The sequence below is a fragment of the Hordeum vulgare genome, chromosome 5H, assembly GCF_904849725.1.
Source record: "Hordeum vulgare subsp. vulgare chromosome 5H, MorexV3_pseudomolecules_assembly, whole genome shotgun sequence".
NCBI classification, from domain to species: Eukaryota; Viridiplantae; Streptophyta; class Magnoliopsida; order Poales; family Poaceae; genus Hordeum; species Hordeum vulgare.
Window position 1 is genome coordinate 96,246,097 of NC_058522.1, and position 13,085 is coordinate 96,259,181.

The 13,085-nt window shown below is 45.4% G+C and overlaps 1 protein-coding gene across 1 annotated transcript; it reads left to right on the forward strand.

The window, feature by feature from the left end:
• The first annotated feature begins 373 nt into the window (after positions 1–373).
• Positions 374–3,466, forward strand: LOC123396109 (UNC93-like protein 3). Its single transcript, XM_045091154.1, has 9 exons — positions 374–813; positions 911–1,138; positions 1,447–1,560; positions 1,755–1,799; positions 1,896–2,143; positions 2,262–2,352; positions 2,466–2,578; positions 2,701–2,824; positions 2,909–3,466. The coding sequence occupies exons 1-9, from the start codon at positions 631–633 to the stop codon at positions 3,089–3,091; spliced, it is 1,329 nt and encodes a 442-aa protein (XP_044947089.1). The 5' UTR covers positions 374–630; the 3' UTR covers positions 3,092–3,466.
• The last annotated feature ends 9,619 nt before the right edge of the window (positions 3,467–13,085 follow it).

Consider the following 13,085-nt stretch of genomic DNA (forward strand, 5'->3'; position numbering starts at 1 on the left):
GCTGCCATTATTGCAGCTACCGATCAGTGCTTTTGTTTGGTAGCTGGACTTCTAGAGTGCTGAATTGCTGATATTATTGTTTTCTCGGCACATGGATGCATGAGCGGCCACTGGTCACACGGCCGGATATGCATGAACCAACCGCGGATTCATACACACAGTACAACGTGGTTCAGCTAGCTAGAGAGGACTATGCCAAGTTGGCAACCTAATAAGCAGCAATATAGAAGTTTTCCTTCGACAAAGAAAGCAATATAAAAGGTTTTACCTGGTGATTTGGCGATCCCATCCTATAATCTCGATCTTCCACCAAGCTGGTGCCTGGATCGTCGACCTCATCTGGTGATCTGGAGCTCGATGGAGCATGTGCTTTTGACCTGTGAGACCCCACCTGATGCATGCATGCCACCTTAGCTCGTAGTACTAGCAAAATACAAGTGGAAAGAGAGTAGTTTTCTTCCTCTCCTTATAAGCAGAGTACCTAGCTAGCCAGCAGAATTGTACAAACTTCCTAGTTGCCTCTGCTAATAAACTAAGTACATACATCAAAACTAGAAGTAAAACTATTTGCTGTCTCTAGCGTATTTCGGCGTGATTACACGGCAAGCTTAGCTTAGCTGCCGGGTGACAATGGGCTCCCGCCGCGACGAGGAGGAGCAGGCGGCTGCCGTGCCCCTCCTAGCGGCGGCCTATCCAACTCCGAGCGGCCTGAGACGGAGCCACGCCGGCGACGTTCACCTCCTGTCGGCGGCCTTCCTCTTCGTCTTCTCCGCCTACCTCCCCACGCAGAACCTGCAGAGCACACTCAACACCGTACGTGCCTGACGTGTTCCGGTAGTACCAAAGCTGCAAATGTATCTCTGAGTCCATGACGTGTTCCGGCAATCCACGTCGTCGTACTTTCCTGCAGGAGGGCAACCTGGGCGCCGTCTCCATGGGGATCCTGTACGCCTCCTTCACCGTCTTCACGGCGACGGCGGCGGCCGTGGTGCGGCGGCTGGGGTCGAGGGGCGCGCTCGTCGTCGGAACCAGCGGCTACGCGCTCTTCATCCTCGCCAACCTCCTCCCAACGTGGTACACTATGGTGCCGGCTTCAGTCTACCTGGGTTTTACTTCTTCCCTCATGTGGGTCGGCCAGGTACTTAGTTGACCACAGGCAGCATAGTACTGCACTACTGCTCATTACTTACACTATGGTCCACGTTTTACTTCATATACATTTCGGAAGTGGGAAACCGCTTGGAACTTTTGATCACGTTCATGTATACCTTTTGTACATGGAAGAATCAAATTGATCATGCATTCTCATCAAATATGGCAAGAACACCTGTCATAGCATGATCGTTCAGGATTTGACTTTTCCGTGTGAAGAAAATACATTTTTCGGATGAGAATGGACCCTAAGAAAGTTTGCTCAATAGACATCTTTACGTATTTCCCTTTCAGGGCACGTATCTCACGTCCGCTGCCATTAGCCATGCGACGGAGAACAAGCTTCACTCGGGCCAAGTTTTGGGTCGATTCAACGGGGAATTCTGGGGAATGTTTGCAAGCACGCAGGTACGTATGTGCATATTCTAAGTTCATTACCTAGAGCCCTAGGTTGGCGGAGAAATTTTGGTTGAATTGCAGTATTGTGTACTCCTTGTGTAAAGTAATATAAAAACATTTAAATTAGTAAAGTTATGTTTTAAATATTTTTATATTAGTTTACGGAGAGAGTACTTATGTAGTAAATTTTAATATATTTGCAGGTGACTGGAAATTTGATATCACTCGTCGTGCTGGGAAATGACAAGGTATATAATTAGCACCTTAAACGGAATTCTTCATGCGCTACATATATCCTTGTGTGATTTTCTGCTAGCGTCATCGAACTTCTGAAACAACTTTAGGATGGAGGAGCTGCCAACAAAAACCTCTTGTTCACTGTATTCCTCGGCTGCATGGTAGTTGGCATCGTGCTGATGTGCCTGCTCTCTAGAAGAGATGAGAGCAGAGCAGAATCAGACTGCCATGAACCCCACGAACGTTCCTTTCTCCATGACACGTCGAGGCCAGCCGTCACGCCGCTCGCTGACCCAAGGATGCTCCTCCTCGCTCCTCTCCTCGCCTACTACGGCCTGCAAAAGGCATTTGTATGGTGAGCAGATCAGTTGAACATGCTAGCATCTCGTTATGTTTTCTACTTTTATGGGTGGGAATGATCAGATCGAGAACAATATGTTATGAAGAATGTTTGGTTTGGATTCTGTAACTAGGGCTGTGTTCACAAAGAGTGTCGTGACGCCCGTTCTCGGCGTCGCCGGAGTCGGCGGGGCAATGGCGGTCTACGGCGCGGCAGGTGTCGTCGTAAGCGCCAAACCAGCACCAATCTGATATATCATATATCTCCATTGACAACATACCATGCTTTTTTTAGGTCTTGAGCTAACCTCGAAATCTTTCTTCCCACTTAATTACAGAGCTCGCTGGTCGCCGGCCGTCTGACCTCCGGCCTCCGTTCATCCACATTCATTGTGTCAACCGGGGCTGTTCTCCAAGCCGGGGTGCTGCTCTGGCTGCTCCTTTTCTACAGGTTAATTTTCTTACATCAGAGATTTTTGATTGTTTCTTTCAGATGCATATAAGTTGTCAACTGTCATTGCTGCCCGTGATCATATAAAGTATACTATGCATGTTCTTGGAATCTGGTTACAGTCCCATGGACGGCTTGCTCGGGTCAGCGGCTCCGCTGGTCGTCGGCGCCGTATGGGGCGTCGGAGATGGGATTCTGAACACGCAGTTAAGTGCGTTGATCGGGCTTCTCTTCGAGAACGACAAGGTACACATATGTGCAGCTCGTGTCAATGATCCATTTTCTTCTCCGACGAAGCTGAAAAGTAAAACATGTAATGCGTGCGTGCAGGAGGCGGCATTCGCGCTGGGGAAGATGTGGCAAGCGGCGGCGACGGCAGCGGTCTTCTTCCTGAGCCCCAGCGCCACGCTGCAGGGCATGCTCGCTGCGCTGGCCGCCGCGCTGGTCGTCGCCGTCGCGGCTTTCCTGTTCCTCTCACTCGTCATCGAGAGGTCGCACGCGCTGAAATTCTGACGCATGCACGGCTCCGCGGCTTTGTGAGAACCATAGGCGTTGAAGACCTCGTACTGGTACGCGAACGCGATACGGGGAGACAGAGTGTAAGATGTAATTGGAGGAGCAGTAATGCTAGAGATACAAAGGCTTACGGAGGATTTACAAGTTGGTTAGTTTTGATTAGAGATTAAGGGGGAGGAAGGGTTCATCCTCATGAAAATCAAGGAGGGAGTGGTTAATTAGCATCAAAGGATTCTAGTCAGTTTGTAATTGCCTGTAATCTTTAGTACATTTAGCATTTTTTATGGAGGAGAGTGTATAGTTTTGGAAAAGAAAGTTCTTTTTTTCTTTTGACCTATGAATTAAGCAAGTCCGCAAGTGCAGTCCATATTCCCTCTGATTCTTTTTACTCCAGGATAATTTATCTTAAAATAATTTTTTTTGAAAAGAATAATATATTAATATCGTATGGATATCAATTACAACTGACCTCGGCACTTACAAGATGTCACAACGACATTCAGGATGCACACAACCAAAAAAAAAAAACAAAGATCCCACCATAACGATCGTCTTCTCTCAACAACCACACACAAACAATCACTAAATACAACCCCTAAAAAACATAAAAGCTATGCCAAAGCAACCGCTTCAGAAGAAAACCACTGCACATACACCATGGTTGTTCGATCCAAGGTCTTAGTATTTGCCCTGAAGAAGTCCAAGCTCTCAAAATAATTCCTTCATCAAGGCAATTGTCACACACAACTTATGAAGGGCAGAACTTGAACTTCCGTCGTGAAAGTCACGGCTCCGTACCCAGGAGCACCACCAAAAATGGATTCATTAATTGTTGTCGCCCCCACTTGACACTACTTCTCCTGAGAGTTACCAAACACCTGCCTAACTCCATCGCCTCAAGGCTCCGTCCGTCTAACTGATTCTGTGATCTCACCTACCATGAGCTTCTCCATAGAACCATAGAAATCGAGAAGACGACATGCCCCATGGTGTCAACAAACAGTAGAGCTTCGCACCATGCCGTCATGGTATCTTGGTCAAGATCTCTAGCAAAAGTTTCGGAACACGTCGATGAACAAATCGAGGAGGACCGATCATGTATAACGTAGACATGATGCGAAGGGAGCACGAGGACAACCATTATTTTCACAGCAGCAGGCCCCCACGCCGCCCCGATTCAGCCCGCCGACGCATGTCTGTCAACATCCATGGTCTGAAGCCTACAGACCAGAGCCCCAGGACGCGTCAACCGATGAGGCACACGGCCGGCCGCAGCTTTGGACCGAGCTCCACGAGCCCACCCAGATTAGATCGGAGGGATTGACAACCAAGCTATTGTTGCAAGACGAGGCACACCTCCGGGCGGAGCACCCCATTGTAACACCCCAGTGTCATGCTACAGTGACCTCACACTAATGGTGCCATATCCTCAAGGTTAACTAAGCCAAATTTCCACTTGATTAAAATCAAAGCCAATTTCAATTTTAAAATAAAGTCAAATAAATTATTTCTTCAAACATTTAAATAAAATGTTCATAGTATTCCATAAATTATCCTGATCATTGTCATGTTGAAGCCAACACTATTCAACGGACCAACTAATTCCTAGGAATTGATAAAGTGGTCCAACAGCAAATAACATAGCCTTTTCATAATAAGCAAATGTTTATTTAAGCCCAACTTACCTCAAACTTTTTGGAGAACTCCTAAGTTTTGGCTTGTATTTGTGTGCTAAATTTTGCAACTAACTGAATTAATTTTCTAGCAAAAAGAAAATAGAAAACAGAATAGAAAATAACGAACAAAAAATGTAAAAGAAAACGACTTGTGTAACTGTGCCTCTAGTGGTCAATGCACTTTTGGTCCAGCCCAGCCACACTCTCCTTCAACCTCTCGCTACACTGGGAGGCAGGGGATCATGGCGGCCATCCCATGGCCATGGCCACGTGCCGACCATCTCCAACCTCCCCGATGCCCCTAAAACGGCCCCGACACACCCAGTGCAACCCTATGTAACAGTCCGAGACCGATGCTCCACAAGATTCCTCTTTTATTCCGTTGCCACCATATCATTAGGTTGTTTGTCGCATTCATCATCGCATCATCACATTGCATCGACACTTCGTTGCCGTCAGTTTTCAAAACTTGCATCCGTTAGTAGTTGCCGGTTCTCTCCGTTTTCGTCGTTGACCGTTTCGAGACCAACCACACACGCACGTGCCCGCGACATCGATAAAATCTTGTTTTTAAAAGTGTGGATAAAACTTTTGTCGGATTGGGTTGAAACTCGGCGTGCGGTCTTAACATAGTGTAGGTAGGCCGCCTGCCAAATTTTGCCGCAGTCGGAGTCCGTTTGATACCCGAACGGTCGTCCGTAGCGGCACCGTCATCGGTTTATCGTCGAACGTTTTTTAGGTGTTTTAACATCTCGTTGCCGGACCGCAAGCCTCCCTCTTTTCTTATCCCACCACCACTCTACATAGCCCACAAGCCTACCCTACCCCCTGTCTTTAAATAGACAACCAACCCAGCCCCTGCCTCGATTTCCGTGCCAACCTAGCAGCCGCCGCTGCCCCTCTTCCACCTCCTCTCTCCTCCAGCACCGCCGGCCCGTGAGGCCCAGATCCAGCCCGCAAGAGCCCGGATCGCCCTGAGCCGTCGCCACGCTCGCAGCCCCAAGCCCCCGAAGGCTCCCGCTGCTAGCCCGAGGAGTAGCTGCAGCTCCTCCCGCGCTCCCCTCCTGCCGACTGCCGAAGCCCCAGTGCTGCCGGATCACCCCATTGCCGGCCAGGCCGGACCTTGCTGCCCTTCTCCTCCGGCTTCTCTCTCTCCCTAATCTCCTCTCTCCCTCCGTGTTGTGCTGCATGGATCCGCCACGGGAGCTCGAAGCCGCCGCCTTCTACTTCGCCAAGCCCAACCGTCGTGGGATCCGTGAGATCCGAAGCCATTCGCCCTTTCCGCCCCCTCTGTGCCTCGGCCTCGCCAGCCCTTGCCAGAACTGCCTATGCCGCCGCCGTCTCCATGTGCGGAGTCGGGCGAGTAGGACGAGCGGGCATGTGAGCGAGCAACACTCGGGTGGGCCGCACCAATGCACGATTGGGCCACGAGAGCAGGCCCAACCCCGGGTCCCTGCATGGCCTCCTTCCACCAGGTCCAGCGCCTCCCTAGGCCAGACCACTCCAGCGCCTCCGCAGCTGGGCCACACACCTCGTCGACCTAGGCCAAGGCCCGCAAAGGTGAGCCAGCGCCCAACCCACTATATGTCGTCGTGGGCGCAATATAATTATACTGCGCTCTAGCTCTATTAGGACCGCAGTAGCAGATTCGGCCCATTAGCGTTTTTTCGTGTTCTGCAATTTTTCAATAAACTATGGAATTTCAGGATTTCAGAAAAAACATCGATTTTAAAACGCCTCTAAATTTTGAACCGTGCGTCGGATCGAAATAAGTTAGATATGTGAAGCGTGTAGAATTTTGTGTAGATTAATATTTTCCAACACTCATGCATATTTAAAACTGTGAACCGTGCTGTTTGCATTGGTTTGCATGGCAACATGTTAAAAACGGTTTAATTCGTAGCTAGTTAACCGTAGCTCCGACGAAGATGAGCTATATATGTAAACCGACTAGAAAGATGTGTTGTTTCATGTGAACCACTTTATTTTGTTGTTTAACAAACATAAAATATGTTTAGGACATATCTATACAGATTTCAAAGTTAACGTATGCGGTCATTTCGGAGATGATATATGTGATTTCCGGCCTCATTTAAAATGTCTAGATAGGTAGTTTATTTGTGCTTCACCTCTTGCCACGTTTAAACAACATTTAATATTTCCATGTACCTAAATGGGAGTAAACTAAATAATTCATATGTGGATTTTCATCAATATGCCTCTCGTTTCATATTGAGCTTCACTTAATGTGTAGTGTCTGATTGTTGTGAATTTTCATGCCTTGCCTTGCATAATTAAACCGATCATGCATCATATGTGTTGTGCATCATATCGTGCACGTGCTGTGGTGTTATCGTGTGTTGATTCTTGTTTCCGGTTTCCTTCTTCTCGATAGAGTTTCGAACCACTTTGGAGCATGAGGATCCGTTCGACTATGTCGGTTCAACTGCTTCACAGAATCGTTCTGCTTCCAAGCGAGATTACAGGCAAGATGATCATTTCCTAGGATACCATTACTATCATTGCCATGCTAGTTGTATCGTTTCTTTCGCTGTGTCTCACTCCCTACCACTTGTTAAATGTCAGCCTCCCAACATTGCCATGAAAAACCTCTAACCTTTCCACAACCTAGCAAACCATTGTTTGGATAGGTTACCGCTTGCTCAGCCTTCTTATAGCATTGCTAGTTGCAGGTGTAGTTGCTTCGATGTGAAATATGGGTTCCTCGTTATATCACCTTATTATTGCCAATTAATTTAATGCACATATATACTTGGTAAAAGGTGGAAGACTTGTCCTTCTAGCCTGGTGCTTTGTTCCACCTTTGCTGCCTTAATTCGGCTACCGGTGTTATGTTCCATAAATGAGCGCTCCTAACATGCTTGGGTGGTTATGGGGACCCCCTAGATTTTTGTTTTGCGATAAAACTCATCTGGCAAGGCCCAATATTGGTACTATATTTGCCAAACATAATAATACTGAAAAACATAGGGCCTCATGAACCCAAGGAGTAATTCAACATAATACAGGGATGCTAGTGCTGCTGGTGCTGGTCCAAAATAGAGTTGTTTGCGGGGCCAACCCGGGTCAACTCGGGAGATATCTATCACGCCACTGTACATTGTGCTTATCCGTCGTGTCCTAAGAACGAGATACACGGCTCCTATCAGGATCGTCGACATGCCAGGCGGCCTTGCTGGACTTGTTTTACCTTTCTCGAGCGTCTCGTGCATGGGATTCCGAGGATACTTTGGGCTATCTCGAGGTTGAGGTTTTCCAATAGGAACCCGAGGAGATCACGAGTTTTCTCAGATCGAGGTCATTCTGGCGCAGCGTGTGGTAGTTTGTGATGGAATAGTTGGAGCATCCCTACAGGGTTAAATATTTCGGAAAGCCGTGTCCGCGGTTATATGGCAAATAGCTAGCTGAGTGCATAACCGTGTCTGTCTCTTTCATGAGCTATTTCTCCTATCAAGGACACGGTGGGGTTATGTTTGACGTAAGTAAGTGTTCAGGATCAGTCATTTGATCATTAGTAGCTGATACGTCTCAAACGTATCTATAATTTTTGATGGTTTCATGCTGTTATCTTGTCATCTTTGGATGTTTTATGTACCTTTTATATCTTTTTTGGGACGAACTTATTAATTTAGTGCCAAGTGCCAGTTCCTGTTTTTTCTGTGTTTTTGGCTCTTTTTAGATATGATTTTGGAACGCAGTCCAAACGGAATAAAATCCCTGAAATATTTTTTTCCAGAACGGAAGAAGATCAGGGGGCTTGAGGGCCAAGCCAGGAGGGTTACAGGGGGCCCACAAGCCCCCTATCCGCCATCGGGGGGGGGGGGGGCGGCCAGCAGGCTTGTGGCCTCCCTGGCGCCCCCCTGACCTAGCTCCTTCGCCTATATATTCCCTAAAATACAGAGAAAAAAAATCAAGGGATCCACGGAAATACTTTTCCACCGCCGTAAGCTTCCGTTTCCGCGAGATCTCGTCTGGAGACCCTTCCCGATGCCCTGTCGGAGGGGACTTTGGAGTTGGAGGGCTTCTACATCAACATCATCGCCCCTCCAATGACTCGTGAGTAGTTCACTTCAGACCTACGGGTCCATAGTTAGTAGCTAGATGGCTTCTTCTCTCTCTTGGATCTTTAATACAAAGTTCTCCATGATCTTCGTGGAGATCTATCCGATGTAATCCTCTTTGGCAGTGTATTTGTCGAGATCCGATGAATTGTGGATTTGTGATCAGATTATCTATGATATATATTTGAGTTTTTTGCTGATTTCCTATATGCATGATTTGATATCCTTGTAAGTCTCTCCGAGTCTTGGGTTTTGTTTGGCCAACTAGATCTATGATTCTTGCAATGGGAGAAGTGCTTGGTTTTGGGTTCTTACTGTGTGGTGACCTTTCACAGTGACAGTAGGGGCAGCAAGGCACACATCGTGTAGTGTCAATCAAGGGTAACAAGGTGGGCTTTGTCGTAGATATGAGATTGTCCATCTACATCATGTCATCTTGCTTAAGGCGTTACTCTTTTCTTTTGACTTAATACACTAGATGCATGGTGGATAGCGGTCGACGTGTGGAGTAATAGTAGTAGATGCAGAAAGTATCGGTCTACTTGTTTTGGACGTGATGCCTATAGGTATAATCATTTCCATAGATGACGTCACGACTTTGCGCCATTCTATCAATTGCTTGATAGTAATTTGTTCACCCATCGTCTACTTGCTTTCATGAGAGAAGCCACTAGTAAACACTACGGCCCCCGGGTCTATTCACACCTATCGTTTCCACTTTTTCTTTTACTTTCCTTTGTTACTTTGTTGCTTTCAAATCTCACTTGGCGAACAATCTATAAGGGGTTGACAACCCCTTCATAGCGTTGGGAGCAAGCTTTTTGTGTTTGTGCAGGCACTTGTGATACTCCTTCACTGGATCGATACCCTGGTTCTCAAACTGAGGGAAATACTTACCACCGCTGCGCTACATCACCCTCTCCGCTTCGAGGGAACACTAACGCAAGGCTCCAAGGCCACGGGGGAAATCCTTTGCATATTTGCCTAGGAAGTCCCTTAAGGCCTAGCCGTAGCAGAAGGATTCCTGGTGTCGTAGCACGTTTCTGGCGTCGTTGGAAGGTCTTTTGTTGCAATAGCAGAAGTATTTCTCGCGCCATTGCCGGGGAAGGAGAGATCTATCCAAGTAGGTCTCACAAACTCATCTCTTGGATTTACTTTTTTTTCTAGTTGCCTCTCGTTTTCCTCTCCACACTTCACATTTGTCGTTTTCATTTGCCTTTCTCCTTTGCCATTTTCTTTTGCCTTTTGCCTTTTTGCCGTTTTCCTTTGCCGGTTTTCTTGCTTGCTTGTGTGCTTGTTGGTTTGTTGAAGTCATCATGGATGAAAACACCAAACTTTGCGACTTCTCGAGTACCAATAATAATGATTTTATTAGTACTTCGATTGCTCCCGCCACTAGTACGGAATCGTATGAAATCAACGCAGCTTTGCTAAATCTTGTTATGAAAGAGCAATTCTCTAGCCTTCCTAGTGAAGATGCCGCATCCCATCTCAATACCGTCATTGAGATTTGTGATATGCAAAATAAAAGAGATGTGGATAATGACGTGATTAAGTTGAAACTTTTTCCTTTCTCGTTGCGAGATCGCGCAAAAACTTGGTTTTCTTCTTTGCCTAAAAATAGTATCGATTCTTTGGATAAGTGCAAAGATGCTTACATATCCAAGTATTTTTCGGCCGGCTAAGATCATCTCCTTACGTAACGATATCATGAATTTCAAGCAACTTGATCATGAACACGTTGCACAATCTTGGGAGAGGATGAAGCTTATGATTAGAAATTGTCCCGCTCATGGCTTGAGTTTGTGGATGATTATACAAATCTTTTACGATCGCTCGAATTTCGCTTCTCGCAATATCTTGGACTCCGCCTCAGGTGGAACGTTCATGGAAATCACGTTAGGAGACGCTACAAAACTCCTACACAATATCATGACCAACTACTCTTAGTGGCACACTGAAAGGTCGCCTGCTAGCAAAAAGGTACACGCTATAGAAGAAATTAACTCGCTTAGTGCTAAGATGGACGAGTTGATGAATTTGGTTGCTAGTAGAAACGCTACTGTAGATCCTAATGACATGCCACTATCTTCCTTGATTGAGAGTAGCAACACTAGTTTGGATGTGAATTTTGTTGGTAGGAACAATTTTGGCAACAACAATGCTTTTAGAGGAAACTATGTTCCTAGGCCTTTTCTAGTAACTCCTCTAACAATTATGGCAATTCCTACAACAACACTTAAGAAAATCACAAAAAATTACCCTCTGATTTAGAGAGTAATATCAAAGAGTTCCTCAACTCTCAAAAGATTTTCAATGCGTCCATGGAGGAAAAACTACTGAAAATAGACGATTTGGCTAAGAGCGTTGATAGGATGTCTTGTGATATTGATGCTTTGAAAGTTAGATGTGCTCCTCCCAAGGTCAACTTGGATGAAACTTTGAAAGCTATGCGTGTCTCCATGAATGAGAGCAAAGAAAGAACCGCCCAAATTCGCGCTAGGCATGAATGGTTTAAAAGGGTGCGTTCTAGTGATGCAAATCACGAAGATCTTAAAGTTCTTGGTGTGACTCCTCTTGAATCTTTGTTTTCGCGTGTCAAACCTATTGATGAAGGGGCTGGATATGAATCCACTTTGGTTGAAAAACGCCCCAATGATTCGGAGTCCACCCATCTTGATGATAAAGGTGTGGAGAATGGAGTAGAAGAAATCAAAATTTTGGGTAGTAATGAAACTCCCACTTTGGATTTCAAGGAATTCAATTATGATAATTTCTCCTTGTTTGAATGCATTTCTTTGATGCAATCCATTGCAAACTCTCCACATGCTTATAGCCAAAGCAAAGCCTTTACCGCGCATATCGTAGATGCTATGATGAAATCTCTTGAAGAGAAGCTCGAATTAGAAGTCTCTATACCTAGAAAGCTTCATGATGAGTGGGAACCTACTATCAAAATCAAGATGAAAAACTATGAGTGCAATGCTTTGTGTGATTTGGGTGCTAGTGTTTCCGCGATTCCAAAGTCTTTATGTGATATTCTTGGTTTTCATGAGATTGAAGAGTGTTCTCTTAATTTGCATCTTGCGGATTCTACTGTCATGAAACCCATGGGAAGGATCGATGATGTTCTTATTGTTGCAAATAAGAACTATGTACCCGTGGATTTCATTATACTTGACATTGATTGCACTCCTTCATGTCCCATTATTCTTGGTAGACCTTTCCTAAGGACTATTGGTGCTATCATCGATATTAAGGAAGGGAATATTAGATTTAAATTTCCTTTAAAGAAGGGCATGGAGCAATTTCCTAGAAAGAAAATAAGATTGCCTTATGAATCTATGATGAGGTCTACTTATGGTTTGAGCACCAAAGATGACTATACGTGATTCCATCACCTTTTTCTTCGCTAAGGGCGTTAAACAAAAACGCTTGTTGGGAGGCAACCCAACGAATCTATCATTTTTCTTTCTGTTTTGTGTTTTCCACACTTTCATAATTCTGTTATGATTGTGTTTTTTGTGTTTCTTTTTGCGTTTGTGCCAAGCAAAACCGTTATGATTAGTCTTGGGGATGATCGTTTGGTCATGCTGGAAAAGACAGAAACTTTATGCTCACGAAAAGAATTTTTGTTTTTCTTATATAAGAGATTTTGAGTTGATTCTTTTTGCTGCTGATTGCTATGCAAATTCTTCAGACTGTCGTAATGTTTCAGAATTTTTGAAGGACCAGAAGTAACAGAGGTATACTAAACATACAGATTTCTACAGACTGGTCTGCTGTTAACAGATTCTGTTTTTGTTGTGTTGGTTGCTTATTTTGATGAAACTATGGATAGTATCGGAGGTATTAGCCATGGAAGATTGAAAATACAGTAACCCAACATCAGCACAAGTAGAATTTAAGTTTGCTACAGTACCTAAGGAAGTGGTTGTTTGCTTTCTCATACTACAATACCCAAGGCACCCCAAGAGATTCAAGGATGCTGTAAAAGCCTAAGCTTGGGGATGCCCCGGGAAGGCATCCCCTCTCTCATCTTCAATCCAACGGTAACGTTACTTGGGGCTATATTTTTATTCACCACATGTTATGTGTATTTGCTTGGAGCGTCTTGTATCATAGGAGTCTTTTATTTTTGTTGTGTCACAATCATCCTTTTTGCACACCTAGAGAGAGAGACATGCACTCACCGTGATTTTGTTGAGCTTCACTTATATCCTTTGGTAGACA

Excerpts from the sequence above, each read along its gene's own strand:
- LOC123396109 (XM_045091154.1), top strand. The coding sequence starts at position 631 with ATGGGCTCCCGCCGCGACGAGGAGGAGCAGGCGGCTGCCGTGCCCCTC. Across the intron at positions 814-910 it reads TGCAGAGCACACTCAACACC|GAGGGCAACCTGGGCGCCGT; the intron begins GTACGTGCCTGA and ends ACTTTCCTGCAG. Across the intron at positions 1,800-1,895 it reads TCGTGCTGGGAAATGACAAG|GATGGAGGAGCTGCCAACAA; the intron begins GTATATAATTAG and ends AAACAACTTTAG.